General features: G+C 48.3%; 2 protein-coding genes and 1 pseudogene across 4 annotated transcripts; 1 reads left to right on the top strand and 2 right to left on the bottom strand.

Moving 5' to 3' along the window:
• Positions 1 to 307: 307 nt before the first annotated feature.
• LOC136426149 (mesoderm induction early response protein 1-like) lies at positions 308 to 9,714 on the top strand. Of its 3 annotated transcripts, none has more exons than XM_066415043.1 (12): positions 308 to 378; positions 676 to 700; positions 3,713 to 3,837; positions 4,171 to 4,411; positions 5,265 to 5,344; positions 6,109 to 6,241; positions 6,409 to 6,503; positions 6,661 to 6,742; positions 7,217 to 7,311; positions 7,669 to 7,796; positions 7,964 to 8,121; positions 9,130 to 9,714. In XM_066415043.1, exons 1-12 carry the CDS (start codon positions 370 to 372, stop codon positions 9,510 to 9,512), a joined length of 1,554 nt encoding a protein of 517 aa, XP_066271140.1. In that variant the 5' UTR covers positions 308 to 369; the 3' UTR covers positions 9,513 to 9,714. The 3 variants fall into 3 exon arrangements, with proteins under 3 accessions (XP_066271140.1, XP_066271139.1, XP_066271141.1); XM_066415042.1 differs by lacking the exon at positions 308 to 378 and adding an exon at positions 507 to 548; XM_066415044.1 differs by lacking the exons at positions 308 to 378; positions 676 to 700 and adding an exon at positions 1,112 to 1,132.
• Positions 9,715 to 11,835: 2,121 nt separating this feature from the next.
• On the bottom strand, positions 11,836 to 13,371 carry LOC136426151 (uncharacterized). Its single transcript, XM_066415047.1, has 2 exons — positions 13,355 to 13,371; positions 11,836 to 12,871 (listed from the first exon to the last, which is right to left on the bottom strand). Exons 1-2 carry the CDS (start codon positions 13,369 to 13,371, stop codon positions 11,836 to 11,838), a joined length of 1,053 nt encoding a protein of 350 aa, XP_066271144.1.
• Positions 12,900 to 15,227, bottom strand: LOC136426153 (DDB1- and CUL4-associated factor 11 pseudogene; annotated as a pseudogene).
• Between the last annotated feature and the right edge of the window lie 972 nt (positions 15,228 to 16,199).

The raw sequence follows: 16,199 nt of genomic DNA, 5'->3' as shown, positions 1-16,199 counted from the left end.
CGCTCAAAAGTCCAGAAAGCTAATGTTGATGTTGCTATGAGCACCCGCATAAATTAACTGCTGGGGTCAATAGTTAGGCAGGTAAACTAAGCTCTCATTGGTCAGTTCAATCTACCGATGTCAATTGGGTTTCTTGCTGTTGTGATAGAACAGTGCAACTTTTTACAGTGAACGTTTTACATTTTGCTATGCAAACTATTTAGAGCCAAACAGAAGCAGATAAGAAGAAAAGTTGTATTTCATATAGTCGGTGGAAGACACCAAAAATTCAGCACACCGAGAAGCCATCCAATCACAGCAGGCGTAACAACCTGATAAACATGTAAATAACATCCGGGTCATCTTTGCTATCCCATAATATTATTCAACATGGCGGAGGTATAGTCTGAAATTTTCCATTTTGACGAAATTTTGTGGAAATTTTGACATTTTTGTGCAAATTTGCGGGTATTTTTGAGCCTGTATAGATTTGTGGGCGGTAATATTGGGCAATCTGCCGTTCTAAGGGCGGGAAGGCGCCGATGACGCTTGTAGTTCGCGTCCGACATGTCCGGCGTTTCCACTTTCGCCCGCCTCGTATTTTGAACTTTTCTTTGACATTTCCGTTGTTTCCCCGTTCGATGCGGTCTTTCCCCAACTTTGATTAACAGCTGATGTGTTGTTTTTGTTTTCCAGACCGTTCCGGGGGATTCGAGTCCAGGTAAGAATTTTTTGTGTGGGATTTACTCACTTTTCGTCAATATGCAAATAAGGTGAGGACCCCGGTTCCTTCCTTAGTCGTCAAAAAGCTGATTTGTTCAGGAAGTAAGGTTTTTGGAGGGAACTGCGGGCTAGAGCTCGCGCGTGGGCCGACTATCGCCAGTTTTCCGTGCTGTTGTTGTCTTGGTTGTTGGTTATTTTTAGGAAATGTCCGCTTTCGTGAATTGTATCACTAATTAATTATTCATGAGCGCTGTCCGCAGTGGTCTATCCTTATTCCCGGGACCTCTGGCAAACCAACATTTCGTGCGCGCGTCAACTCACTTCTAGCGAAGACTTTAACCACCAAGCGCGCCTTATTAGAGAGAAGAGCTTTGCTGTGCTTTCTTGCAGTTTGGCGTTATTGGAACGGATGTTTCTCGGAAAAAGAAAGGTGTGCAGTGACCGTATGTAATGTACGGAAACGTCTCTCTCTCTATACATATAATATATATGTACTCACAGGTAGGAATTTTGACAGTGTCAGCAAGTAACTCGTTTTTTTTTTCTCAAATTGGTGTTCAAGATTAGATTCGGGTTGATAACCTTTAAGGAAGAAATAAATGTTGATGGATGTTCTTGTACGAAGTCACGGGAGTAGTTTTGTTTCCAGTAGGTTAGTGGTTCCTGCTTTCTCTAATTTTAACTTCCCTTTAATGACACAATTTAGTTCGATGATTGCATTTCCAAACTACAGGTATCCACTCCTAACCCCTCAGTCTTACTGTGGTTTAGCCATTGCCGGCAGATGTGTTTGTAAACCCCTTTTTTTGGGGGGAACCAAAGTCATAAAAAAATAATTATCAGATGTAATAGAACTACCTGCCAAATACTCTGAAGGCAGTTAGACAGCACAGGTCGGTAATAGTTATTGAAAATTTGTGGTTCACAATTCAGGGCTCGAAATTCATTTTTGGGTCAACTTGCACTTGTACAGATGAAAGAGAAATTACTTGCACCAAGAAGAATTTACTCGCACCACCAAAGGTAGTGAACCATCAACCATATATGTCTCATTTTCTGATGTTTCAGACAATTTTTGGATTTCATGTCATCTATATATAGTCAGTACTAGATACAAAAGCTCCTAAAACAGTCTAGTAATTAATGCTTCAACTATGGGTGGGTACCATTTCGGCTTGATCGGGTTCAGGTTCAGGCTCAGGTCCAGATATCATATGTCCTGTCAGCAGTGGTAACACTATATCATAGAACATATGTTTGGGGCTGGTGCACCAGTATATGTCTCAGCTCATAAAAACAAATTGAATATATATAATACAAGTTCAGGAGGGATACAAAATATTGTATGCTTAATGCAGGGCTTAAAATAGTGGGTGCATGTGCACATGTGTGCACCCAAAATTGGAGCTGTGCACCTAATTTTTGACTATGGGTGCACCAGTGCACCTAGATATTTTTGTACTCTATGTGTAAAGGTTCTCTTGTACACTAGCAAACAGAATATTTTTGAAATGTAAGTATCAGAAAAAGCAATATAACCTTTTGTTGTACTTTATTTGATGTATGATGCTTGGTTGAAATTTGAAATCTGGATAGAATTGCAGATTGAAGTTATAAGAGAGGCAGAAGCATCAAAACTTATGTTTTGTTGACATTCAACTTTATTCTATGTGGTGCACCCACATTTTTTTCTGTGCACCTAATTTTTTTGGTTGGGTGCACCTATTTCAAAAAAATAATTTTGAGCCCTGACTGTAATTTGTAATTTGAGCACCGACTCTTCATTTGAAGTCAAAATTTATGTGAGTAAAAAGGGAAAAATTTCTACAGGTTGAACTTGCACCAGTGCACCAGCGCAAACTTGCTCATGCAATTGGTATTTCAGGCCCTGCAATTCTAGTTGTAAGTTCCAATAGAAGTGGTTTCATGAGAATGGCTGTATACTTGTAAGCAATTATGTATAGCCTGGGTGCCATCCTATTTCTACCGGGGCTCCTACACTCGCTACCCTAAAAAAGGGTAGCGAGTGTAGGAGCCCCGGTAGAAATAGGATGGCACCCAGGCTAATAATGTAGCCTGTAATTCGCATAATATTAAGTTGGAAAGTACATTCTAGATCATAAAGCCAGTTTCAGAAATGGCTTGAAATATGTTTTTCTGCGTAGTTGTGCCTGTAGATTTAACATAGAGAACCACTAAGTTGCTTTGCCTTTCAGTCCGTCAGCAGGGCTGGAAATACTGGTGCATGTGCACCTTTGTGCACCTAAATTTGGAACTGTGCACATAGTTTTTGTACTGTGGGTGCACCAGTGCACCTAGATATTTTTTTAAGCTAAAGGCACTATTGTATTCTAGTAGTAGTATGTAAATATTCTTCAAATTTAAGTATCAGAAAAAGAAACAAAACCTTTGTTATACTTTGTTTGATGTACTTCTTAAAAATTTTGAAGTAAGCAATAGAATAACAGATTCCAGTATAAGTGAGGCACTAGGGCTGGTAACTATGTTTTGCAGACATTCTATTGTGCACCCAAAGTTTCTCTTCTGTGCACCTAATTTTTTAAGTTAGGTGCACCATTCCCAAATATGTATTTTGAGCCCTGGTCAGAAAACTATATGTTTGAAAATGTTGAAGTGTTCCTTATTTAGTATTAGAAATTTGGATTTTAAAGATTTTTGTCTTATTATTTGTTGCACGAAGGCTCAAGATTATACCTGAGGTCCCTTCAGGGATGTGGGTCACATTTCATTTTTTTGTTGAAAATGTATTTCCGTAAGCTTAAACTTACAGATTGAACAATGAAAATTAATAACATGAGCTTCCAAACACTGAGTGGGACAGGTGGAAATTAAAAAGCTTGAGACAGCCCTGGCAAACAGACTCTGTAATGTGTGATTTATAAAGAGTGCACCTCATCTTCATGAGATAGACGTGCTGAATTGATGAATACCATTGATTCTCTATGCAGAGTCGGACCGTGAGTTTAACCCGTGTGTTACTGCCTTACAGAGTCGGACCGGGAGTTTAACCCGTCTGCGGAGATGCTGATCGATGAGATCGACGATGAGCAGACGCTGGAGGAGGAGGAGGCACAGGACAGCGGCGACAGCAACGAGGTCGCCGAGCTGGAGAAGGTCAGTTCCTCTGCTTCCTGTGGTAACTTCATAAGGAGGCAATAACCAGCTGCCTCTCGTGAAGGAGCAGGGATCCTGTTCTGTCAGTTTAAGTTATAACCGTCCTTCGGCCTGACACACACAGGCAGGCACATGGCAGCATCTGCTTCTGAATTAGAATTTGTTAACTGGTGTGTTGTTTTTCATCATTTCAAATGGGCACAGATTTCACAATATATTTAATGCAAAGCAGATGTGCTTGCATCACGAACTTCAGCTGGTATTGCTGCGGTGCCTCCAGAGTTATGTTAGGAGTTATGTTAGGAGTGTGTCTGAAAAGTGTCTGTTTGGCAGGAGGGTGACATGCCGTTGGAACAGCTGCTGGCCATGTATGGCTATTCCGATGACGGGCCGCACCCCCCCAGCAGTGACGGGGAGCCTGACTTCCCGCCGCCGGACCTGACGCTAGACAAGGAGCAGATTGCCCGCGACCTCCTGCCGCACGAGACGCCCGAGGACCGCGAAGCCTCGTCTTCGCTCGAGTTCTTATCCAGGCTGGACGGGGAGGGGGAAGCAAACCACAGGACGTTAAGACGTGAGTTTTTAACAAATCGCAGGACTTAAAGATATGAGTTTTTAACCACAGGACGTTAAGACGTGAGTTGTGAACTAAGCACAGGATCTTAAGACGTGAGTTTTTAACCACAGGACGTTAAGACATGAGTTTTTAACAAAGCACAGGACTTTAAGGCGTGAGTTTTTAACCACAGGACGTTAAGACATGAGTTTTTAACAAAGCACAGGACTTTAAGGCGTGAGTTTTTAACCACAGGACGTTGAGACCTGAGTTTTTAACAAAGCACAGGACGTTAAGACGCGAGTTTTTAACCACAGGACGTTAAGGCGTGAGTTTTTAACCACAGGACGTTGAGACGTGAGTTTTTAACAAAGCACAGGACGTTAAGACGCGAGTTTTTAACCACAGGACGTTAAGGCGTGAGTTTTTAACAAATCGAAGGACCTTAAGGCGTGAGTTTTTAACAAAGCACAGGACTTTAAGGCGTGAGTTTTTAACCACAGGACGTTAAGACATGAGTTTTTAACAAAGCACAGGACTTTAAGGCGTGAGTTTTTAACCACAGGACGTTGAGACCTGAGTTTTTAACAAAGCACAGGACGTTAAGACGCGAGTTTTTAACCACAGGACGTTAAGGCGTGAGTTTTTAACCACAGGACGTTGAGACGTGAGTTTTTAAAACCACAGAACGTTGAGTTCTGAGTTTTACTCAGAACATAGAGACACACACTCACTTACACAAGTTGTTCACCCCAGAACGTTGAGACGTGTGTTAATGGCCTCAATGTTTTGTATCCTAACTTTTAATTGTTACTTTGTTCATCATGTTGCTTGTAGCGTTGCCATAATGATTGTTGGTGATGTTTTGTAGCGAGAACCAATGGGGAAGGGTACTCTGAAGACGATGATGAGGATGATGAAGATTATGTCCCTGCTGACGACTGGAAGAAGGTAGGAGTTAGAGCTGTGGTGTCTTCGCATGTAGGAGTTAGAGCTGTGGTGTCTTCGCATGTAGGGGTTAGAGCTGTGGTGTCCTCGCATGTAGGGGTTAGAGCTGTGGTGTCTTCGCATGTTGGATTAGGACTGTGTTTAACTCGGTAATGATCGCATGTAAAGGTTTTGTGTGGTGTGGATTAGGACTGTGTTTAACTCTGTAATGATCGCATGTAAAGGTTTTGTGTGGTGTGGATTAGGACTGTTTAACTCTGTAATGATCGCATGTAGAGGTTTTGTGTGGTGTGGATTAGGACTGTTTAACTCTGTAATGATCGCATGTAAAGGTTTTGTGTTGTGTGGATTAGGACTGTGTTTAACAGTAATGATGAGCTCGTTGGTGGTGAGACACAGGAAAACAACTGTTCACAGGAGGAGGGGGAGGGGACAGGATAACGGAGGGGTGAGGGGCTGGGATAACGGGAGGGGAGGAGGGGTGAGGGGCTGGGATAACGGGGGGGAGGAGGGGTGAAGGGCTGGGATAACGGGGGGGAGGAGGGGTGAAGGGCTGGGATAACGGGGTGAGGAGGGGTGAAGGGCTGGGAAAACGGGGGGGGGAGGAGGGGTGAAGGGCTGGGAAAACGGGGGGAGGAGGAGGAGGGGTGAGGGGCTGGGATAACGGTGGGGGAGGAGGGGTGAAGGGCTGGGATAACGTGGGGGGAGGGGTGAAGGGCTTGGAAAACGGGGCAGAAATACTGAAGTTGTTGTGCTGTTTCCCGCAGGATATCCAGGTGGGGCCGGACTACCAGGCCAAAGTCCCGGCCGGCCTGTCTGCGTACGACGAGTCCAAACCCGTCCCGTACGACAGCGAGGACAGGCTGCTGTGGGACCCAACCCAGCTGGAGGACAAGCAGGGTGAGTTTGTGTTCGTGGGCAGGGGTGAGGGGGGTACATGTGTTGTGTGGGGGGGTGCATGTGTGTGTGTGTGTGGGGGGGTGCGTGCGAGTGTGTGCATGTGTATGTGCATTTCTGTGCATGTTTTTGTGTGCATATGTTTATATACAATCTATCGTTTGTTCCAGTGGAAAGCTACCTGGACGAGTACGCCTCCCTGGCCCCGGGGTCTCCGGGAATGGGCGCGGTCCCGGCTGGGGGCCATGTACGGGACGACGAACAGGTAAAACCAGCAACCATCTTGTTGCAAATCATGGATACTTTTGTACACTTTTCTGAAAACTTACAACTTTCAACAAATTGATGCTGCTTGTCACCATGTGCAGTGGCTGTTCCTGAACGTTTGTTTCTTTGTTTATTTTGTTGTTTGTTGTTGCCAGGCGCTGTTCCTGTTGATGCAGTGTGAAGGTGACTTCCAGGAGGCGCTCAGAAGGAAAAGGATGCAGTCCGTCAGCCCTGCCAGTAGGTGGCGCTGCTGTGATGGAAGGGTGTGCCTGTGGTTTAACTGCTGTGATGTGCATGGAATGATGTGCCTGTGGTTTAACTGCTGTAATGGAAGGATGTGCCTGTGGTTTAACTGCTGTGATGTGCATGGAATGATGTGCCTGTGGTTTAACTGCTGTGATGTGCATGGAATGATGTGCCTGTGGTTTAACTACTGTAATGGAAGGATGTGCCTGTGGATTACCTGCTGTAATGGAAGGATGTGCCTGTGGTTTAACTGCGCGCGCGTGTGTGGTTTCACTGCGTGTGCATGTGTGTGTGTGCCTGTCTGTACGTGTGTATGTGTGTATAATCCTGCCTGTGTCCCCTGCAGCTGAGGAGAGTTTGTGGGGGGAGAGTTGATGTGTGTGTGGGTGCGTGTGTGTGTCCGTGTACATGTGAGTGAGTGTGTGTGCGTGTATGTGTGTATAATCCTGCCTGTGTCCCCTGCAGCTGAGGAGAGTTTGTGGTCAGAGGAAGACTGTCGGAACTTTGAGAGTGGGCTGAGGATGTACGGCAAGGATTTCCACATGATACAGAAAACCAGGGTGAGCACCTTTAACTTCTTCACTTACTCACACTCACCCACTCACTCACTCACTCACTCACTCACTCACTCACTCACTCACTCACTCACATTAACTCACTAACTCACTCACTCACACTAACTCACACACACTCACTCACTCACCCACACTCACTCACACTAACTCACTAACTCACACTAACTCACACTCACTCACTCTTTCACTTACACCCACCCACACTCACTCTTTCACACTAATTCACACACACTCTTTAACTCACTAACTCATACACACACTCTTTCACTCACTCACTCACTGCTGATGTGGTCTGTTGGAGGTCTCAGATTCACATGAATTGTTTTTTTGTTTGTTTGTTAGCTGCCGATGAAGTCCGTGGGGGACCTGGTCCATTTTTACTACCTGTGGAAGAAGACGGAGAGACACGACATGTTCGCCAACCACGCCCGGCTCGGCAAGAAGAAGTACAACTTCCACCCCGGCGTGACGTAAGTTTGACGTCTGTTCGACGGGATGGTCTGATTATCTCTTTTATAATGCACAACCAGTAGTTTCTTTCTTTCTTTGTTTCTTTCTTTCTTTCGTTATTCGAAAGACAAGCTTTTGAATTATGAACAGTTTCCTAGTCGATCATCTTACAATGCCCCCCACCCAGGGACTACATGGACAGGCTACTGGATGAGAGCGAGAGCCAGGCCTCATCACGAGCCTCCAGCCCAAACTTCAGCTCCAGTCTGAAGCACAAACATCTGCTCAGCAGCATGGGCTCCAGCGGGTCGGGTTACATCCCCTCACTCGCCGACTTTAACACAGGTAAGGTTCGGGTTACATCCCCTCACTCGCCGACTTTAACACAGGTAAGGCTCAAGTATAGATAAATAAGAATAAATTAACTGGAAAAAATTGAGAATCAAAATTGACTTACATCCCCTCACTCTATGACTTGAACACAGGTAAGGTTCGGGTTACATCCCCTCACTCGCCGACTTTAACACAGATATAAGTTAAGGCTTGAGTTCCAGGCCCTCTGTTCTGCAGGGTTACAGCAGACCTGCTGTTCTGCAGGGTAACAGCAGACCTGCTGTTCTGCAGGGTTACAGCAGACCTGCTGTTCTGCAGGGTTACAGCAGACCTGCTGTTCTGCAGGGTTACAGCAGACCTGCTGTTCTGCAGGGTTACAGCAGACCTGCTGTTCTGCAGGGTTACAGCAGACCTGCTGTTCTGCAGGGTTACAGCAGACCTGCTGTTCTGCAGGGTTACAGCAGACCTGCTGTTCTGCAGGGTTACAGCAGACCTGCTGTTCTGCAGGGTTACAGCAGACCTGCTGTTCTGCAGGGTTACAGCAGACCTGCTGTTCTGCAGGGTTACAGCAGACCTGCTGTTCTGCAGGGTGACAGCAGACCTGCTGTTCTGCAGGGTTACAGCAGACCTGCTGTTCTGCAGGGTTACAGCAGACCTGCTGTTCTGCAGGGTTACAGCAGACCTGCTGTTCTGCAGGGTTACAGCAGACCTGCTGTTCTGCAGGGTTACAGCAGACCTGCTGTTCTGCAGGGTTACAGCAGACCTGCTGTTCTGCAAGGTTACAGCAGACCTGCTGTTCTGCAGGTTACAGCAGACCTGCTGTTCTGCAGGGTTACAGCAGACCTGCTGTTCTGCAGGGTTACAGCAGACCTGCTGTTCTGCAGGGTTACAGCAGACCTGCTATTCTGCAGGGTTACAGCAGACCTGCTGTTCTGCAGGTTACAGCAGACCTGCTGTTCTGCAGGGTTACAGCAGACCTGTTGTTTTATAGTTTTCAGCAGACCTTCTGTTGTTTTGCAGGCACCCCAACGATCCCTGTCATCGACCCCAACCTGGCGACCTCCAGCGCAGGTGGATTTGACCTTGACGGGCTGGGAATCCAGGCGCTCAGCTCCCTACTTAACAACGACCTTGGGGGAAATGACCTCCTGGAAGGACAGCCGCTGAAAAAGTTCAAGTCCGACCCGGAGGCGAACGGGGGTTTACACGCGAGCTCCCGTGCTAACCACATATTTGACGGTGGGGAGGGGGGTGGCAAGCAAGGTCATGAAGTGACCTTTACAGGGATCAGCACGGCTGCCATGGCAACCATCTCGTCCTCCGGGCTGCACACGGAGAGCCTGCTGATGACGAGTGCGCTGCGGCCCAGCACAGCCAAGAGTGTGGAGTCCTGCAGTCAGTAATGTTAGCCAGGGGGGAGGGGGGAAACACGTTACCTCGCGGGCAGCCGAGATGTACATATGTGAATAACACGGCTTCCCACAGACAAGTGTTACAGGGCAGGGGAGGACAGCCAGGAACCAACCAGACAAATATCTAGACCTCGGAGCACCTGACTAGAAATAGGACAGCCTTTTTTCATTTTGGGTTCAACTGAGTTATCAGCTGAACTTCCCAGAATGTCTTCATCTGTAGGCTTATTTGGGCATTTATGAACATTGCCACATACTTTGCTACCTTATTTTGCTGCAAGTAGTGAAACTGGCAACATGTAGGCACAACTGGCAACATGTAGGCAATATGACAATTTATCCGTAAACAGAGAACCTGCAGTTATGTCATTTTCAACATGAATATTGTATATAAATGCTCGTATGTTCAGTCGAGATGATTTGTGGATATTTAAAGCTGTTTTCTGAAGAACTTAGCCATTCTTGTTTAAGAATGCCCTTTTGTTTGTCAATTTAAAACTTGAACTTTTGGCATTGTCCAGAAGATGATTTTGCAGATGTCCTGACACTGATTATGGAATTACTTAAGTTAATAAATGTGGCCCTCTTTAGGAAGAAACAAAACCAGTATTTACGATAAGATGAGCTGTGCAACTTTGTAAGATGTGTGGCATAATTCTGTGCTTTGTTGATTCAGAGTTTTTTGGGTGGGGTCTGACATTTACCCACCAGCATGTCTCATTATGTAGGAAACAAACATCACAAAATGTCAACAGTTAGTCTGAAAACTAAAGCACTGTTATAAGACTATGAAAGGCTATAGTGACAGGGTTTTTTCCACCCACCAAACATGGCCGCCAAAAATGGCCCACCAACCATGACCCATAACAAAGTCTTTTACATGGGGTCCTGGGTTCTGTGTAAGATTTTGGTTCGAATGTTGGGGATAATTTTGGCTGGCTGGTCTTAACCCCCATTGTGTCAGGAGAACCTAGAAACATTCTGGCCCAGGTAAAATATCATCTACAAATATAATTGAGAAAACAAATTAAGTTAGGTTAATGGGATAAGATTAATTAAGAGTGAATATTTCTTCACTACAAATGTTCATGTCTGCAATTGTTTTGTATTTCGTATTTTGTACTAGTATGTCAGTATATTGTTGACCGCATATTCTTGTGTTTCTACAATGGGCTGTTTTAGCTGGTTCTTCCTAGGTTTTAGTATATGTATGTAAATTGTAGTGTCACTGTAGAAAGCTAGGCTGTTTTTTTTCACCTAAACTCGTTTCTGTGACAGGACTTTGTTTGATATTTAAAATGAAGCAGATGAAAATTATGGAAAAATATGCAAAAAGAGAAGACCTTTATTTTAGTAACTGTACATAGAAGAGAATGTGGAAGAGGTCTGAAAGAGGAAACCAAAAATGCTGATGTGTACATTTTACTGTAGGTGAAATTTGCTCCTGTAGAGAAATAGTCTGCAGTTTTCTTACTCGAACATGGCTAGTTGTAAATGCTGATGGTGCTGATCATGAACTTATGCTAAGGTAGAACACCGCGAACCAAGCACAGGTTAAAGGTGAACTAAAGACAGGTTAAAGGTCAACCAAGGACAAGGTACTTTGGAGAACCCTTGTGCGAATTAGGACCACAAACCGTGGAGAACACTTGTACCATTACTTTCATTCCAAGCAATAGTTCACTCACTGACATGTGGTCTGTTCTGCAGGCGCTGTTTGGGCGCTTCACGGTATTGTTCTATTAGATCTGTCAAGAAATGGTTATATTTGACTTTGTGAAGTTAAGCTAAACACCCCCACTTTTCCTGACTGTAAGAAATGTCATTTCCAAGTGTTCAAGCTGTGAAGAGTTTTTATGAGAGAGTGTACACCTGGCTGTAATACTTCACCTTTTTGTATCCCTGGGTCCACAGGATTCACTGTTGAAATATCCACCTTTTTCTTGCTTTGAATCAGATGTTCTCAGACAGTAGAACTGATGCGTTGGGTTCGGCCATCATGATGAACTTTGACCTGTCTTGGGTGTAGCAAAATCTCATAATGACCTGGTACCATGTACAAACTTAAATAACTAGATTTTACCTGTACAAGTCAGATTTTAATGGACTTCAAGGAAAAGTAGCCTTATAACCACATTTGTACAGTCTGAGCTGCAGTCAACTTTTCTGTTTAAACTAGAAAATGAGGAACTGTAGCCACTGTACCAATAGTGTTACACTGTAGCACAGGAACTGTAGCCACAGGACCAACGTTGTTACACTGTAGCACATAGGCAGGTACTGTAGTCTACAGGAGCAATGGAGGGCCAATAAACTAGCCTTCAACAGGCACCACCGGAGAATCGTCTTGCACTGAATTTGTATGTGTATGTCTAGCAGTGAACGTGTAGGCATGTTCGCTCGTGTGAGAATGGCGGTACCAGTAGCTAAAGGTACGTGGGCTCGTGTGAGGAGGGCGGGAGCTGAAGGTACGTGTGAGGAGGGCGGGAGCTGAAGCTACGTGCGCTTGTGTGAGGAGGGCGGGAGCTGAAGCTACGTGCGCTCGTGTGAGGAGGGCGGGAGCTGAAGCTACGTGCGCTCGTGTGAGGAGGGCGGGAGCTGAAGCTACGTGCGCTCGTGTGAGGAGGGCGAGAGCTGAAGCTATGTGCGCTCGTGTGAGGAGGGCGGGAGCTGAAGCTACGTGCGCTCGTGTGAGGAGGGCGGTAGCTGAAGGCACATTCACTCGTGTGAGGAGGGCGGTAGCTAAAGCTACGTGCGCTCGTGTGAGGAGGGCGAGAGCTGAAGCTACGTGCGCTCGTGTGAGGAGGGCGGGAGCTGAAAGCACATTCACTCGTGTGAGGAGGGCGGTAGCTAAAGCTACGTGCGCTCGTGTGAGGAGGGCGAGAGCTGAAGCTACGTGCGCTCGTGTGAGGAGGGCGGTAGCTGAAGCTATGTGCGCTCGTGTGAGGAGGGCGGGAGCTGAAGCTACGTGCGCTCGTGTGAGGAGGGCGAGAGCTGAAGCTATGTGCGCTCGTGTGAGGAGGGCGGTAGCTGAAGCTATGTGCGCTCGTGTGAGGAGGGCGGGAGCTGAAGCTACGTGCGCTCGTGTGAGGAGGGCGAGAGCTGAAGCTACGTGCGCTCGTGTGAGGAGGGCGGGAGCTGAAGCTACGTGCGCTCGTGTGAGGAGGGCGGGAGCTGAAGGCACATTCACTCGTGTGAGGAGGGCGGGAGCTGAAGCTACGTGCGCTCGTGTGAGGAGGGCGGTAGCTGAAGGCGCGTTCACTCGTGTGAGGAGGGCGGTAGCTGAAGGTACGTGCGCTCGTGTGAGTAGGGCGGGAGCTGAAGGTACGTGTGAGACTAAACCTTCACGACTGTAATAAACAAGACAACCACACAAGCTGAACAGCAGATCTTTACTCAGAAAAAAGAATCCCACGCACCGTCTGTACAAAAAATGTAAATATTACCTTACGGGTAGAAAGCTTCTTAACATACCCTTACATGACTTCAGAAGCTCATGCTTTGTTGTCACATTTTGTTCCTGTTTCACAACGTAGCCCTAGAATCAAACATGGTAATCATCGCTGAGGGCCCCAGCAAGTCTGAGCGCAGGTTCTCAGGGAGGTTTCTGTAACGCCATCATTATCAATCCACAAACTCCCGTCGGCGTCAAGGTAAACTTTATTGTATACATGTATACACAGCACACACTGCAACCGAAATTAGAATGGCACCAGCTTAAACATGGAGTCTCTGATGTTTTCTACTATGTGCAGGCTCGCGTAAAAAATCCCTGAACATCAGTGTCTCGTGTGGCTTGTTTTACTGTCTGTAGTTCAGTCAGGCATCAGCACTTCTCGTCGTCGTCCATATTCGTTCGTTTACTGGTGACATCAGTCCGTGTTGTCGGCCCTTGTGACCGGCGACGGGAATGTCCCCTCGTCGTGCCCCCACTCCCACGGTGCAGTTCCAGGACATCAGTCCGAGTTGTCGCCCCTTGTGTCGCCCCTTGTGACGCCCCTTGTGACGCCCCTTGTGACGGGCGACGCGTCGTGCTCGTCCCACTCCCACCTGCGCACGGTGCAGTCCCAGGACACGCTGAGGATCCGGGGCGCGAACGGGTGCCACGAGACGTCGCGCACGCACGACCTGTGCCCCCTCAGCCTGGCCGCGACCGCCCCCGTAAGCACGTCGTACACCACGATGTCGCCCGTGGCGCTGCCGCTGTAGATGAACCGCTGGCCCGTGCTGAAGTCCGGCGAGAAGTAGCACCTGATGAGCGTCCGCAGCACCACGTGCCCCGCGTACGTCATGACGGCCGTGTCGCCGGGCAGGCGCTGCGCGGTGAGGCGGTCGGAGGGCGTCCGCTGCCAGCGGTAGTCCCAGCGGTGCAGGCCGCGCAGCCTGCCGAGGGAGGGCTTCACGCTGGCGGGGGGCGAGAGTTTGCGGATGTCCCAGAGCTTGATGGTCTGGTCCTTGGAGTTGGAGATGAGGAAGCGGCTGTCGCCGCGGGAGTGGATGTGCGTGATGCCGTCGAAGTGGCCGAGCAGGATGCCGACCTCCCGCGGGTTCTCCTCGCGCAGCATGCGCCGGTCCCACACCTTCAGCAGCCCGTCGTCGCCCCCCGAGAACAGGATCTGCGACGACGCGTCCGCGAACGTCACGGCGTTGGCGTCGTTGCTGTGGCTGTGGATGCAGAGCGTCCTCTCCTGGCGGCGCCGGTCGAACACGTACAGACACCCGTCGTTAGCCGCGCCCATGATCTCGCTGTCGTCGTGCGAGAACGTGAGCGAGAAGACGCACGAGGCGAAGCCGTCGTGGGAAAACGGCAGCTGGTGCACGCTGCCCTCCTTCTTCTGCACCTCGCAGACGTAGATGCTGTCGGCCCAGCCGGAGTACACCACGTAGCGCCCGTCCGAGCTCAGCGCCGTGTCCAGGATGCTCCACTCGATGTTGGGCGCCTGGACCGTCCTCTTCAGGCGGAAGCCGCCGCGGCGCGTGTCGTACACGCGGATCCGCTGGTCCTGGCAGGCCGTCAGGTAGACGTTCCCGTCGCGCGAGTACTGCCCGCAGAAGGCCTTGTAGCCGTACTTGGCCTGGAGGTGGGGCGCGTTGGGGACGAACCTGGAGCCGACGGAGGCCCGGTGCCCCGGGGAGAAGCCGGGGCTCCGCTGACACAGGCCCTGCTCCCGCCGGAGCAGCAGCTGCGGGACGGTCCTGCCCGTGACGTCGCCGTGCCGGTGCCCCACTCTCCCCAGCCGGCGCAGCGCCACCTGGCGGAAGCTGCTGTCCTGCAGGCGGGACGTGTCGCACACCTGCGGCCGCAGCGACAGACCCGGCTCCTCCAGGAAACTCGCCCAGTCCAAGTTGCCGGGATCCTCCAGGTCAAACTCACTCCCATCCGAGCCAGAAGCGGAGTCGAACTCGGAGCTCCAGTCTTCCAGGTCAAAACCCCAAATTGGCTCATCCTGTTCTTCTGACATGGCGGACCCTTCGCCTCCTCAGAGCCAGCCGGATCGCGGAGCCTTCGAATTCGTCTTTCCTACAGGCGGGCGATCTTAGATCCCGGGATCTGGCGGGACAGCAGTGATCGCACCAACAGCCGGGCGGACGCCTGAACCATGCAGTAGCGAGGAGTTAACACCGCTGCCGTTTTTACTGATGTTTGAAGCCGCTCTGTCCGGCAAACTGTTGTTATCGGATCCACCTTCCGGGTCCGCTCCAAAAATGTGCCGTGACCTTTGGCCTCAGAATATACCAATGTTATATAATAGAGAGGTTTTATTTATAAATACAAGTTACGTACTAAGTTACTCAAATGTATACATTTTAAACATGAAAACTCTAATATATGTGATTTGTAATTCAAAAATCGAGAAAACCGTGGTATTATATATCATATTTTAACAATCACAAAAACTGCCTACCCCCCGGCTGTATATGGTGTCTTCTTGGATAAACATTTACCCCAAAATGGCGGCCGTAACGGCGAGGAAAGCAGGATTTGTTATTATCTCCATGGTTTTGTAGGACTTGCCGCCTAAATTCGGAGCGGACCGGCGATGGCTGACAGCAGCGGAAGGTGCGAACAAACCAGTGAGTACCAGAGTGAATCAGAGTGAGTACCAGCGTGAACCAGAGTGAGTACCAGAGTGAGTACCAGAGTAAACCAGAGTGAGTACCAGAGTGAGTACCAGGGTGAGTACCAGAGTGAGTACCAGGGTGAACCAGAGTGAGTACCAGAGTGAGTACCAGAGAGGAAGATTTGAGACAGTAATCAGGCAGGACGGTGCCACTCAGGTATGGGTGATGCAGACCGCAGGTATGGGTCACCGTCAGATGCAGTCCGCAGGGTGATTAAGATTCACATGTTCAGGTATGGGTGATGCAGACCGCAGGGTGATTAAGATTCACATGTTTTGGCCTCTTTGTGAAAGTATTATGATTATATAAAAGAATTCTAACTTCTGCTTTATTGGTTACAGCAGTCTGTTCTTTTTGTTTGTTTTGCATCAGTGTCTCAAGGCAAAACACAGTTTCACAAAGTTTCATGGCATGGCCTAGTGGCGTAACAGCAGGTTTGGCCCAGAACCCAGTGGTCCAGGGTTCTAATCCCCTGACATACCACAACATTGTGCCTTTGGAAAAGGCACTTAACAAGAATTTCCTCACTTCAATCAGGTAGAGATGAGCTCCTAT

The sequence above is a fragment of the Branchiostoma lanceolatum genome, unplaced genomic scaffold, assembly GCF_035083965.1.
Source record: "Branchiostoma lanceolatum isolate klBraLanc5 unplaced genomic scaffold, klBraLanc5.hap2 Scaffold_80, whole genome shotgun sequence".
Lineage (NCBI taxonomy): Eukaryota > Metazoa > Chordata > Leptocardii > Amphioxiformes > Branchiostomatidae > Branchiostoma > Branchiostoma lanceolatum.
Note: the sequence above shows the minus strand (reverse complement) of the source record. Positions and strands in the feature narration are given on the sequence as shown.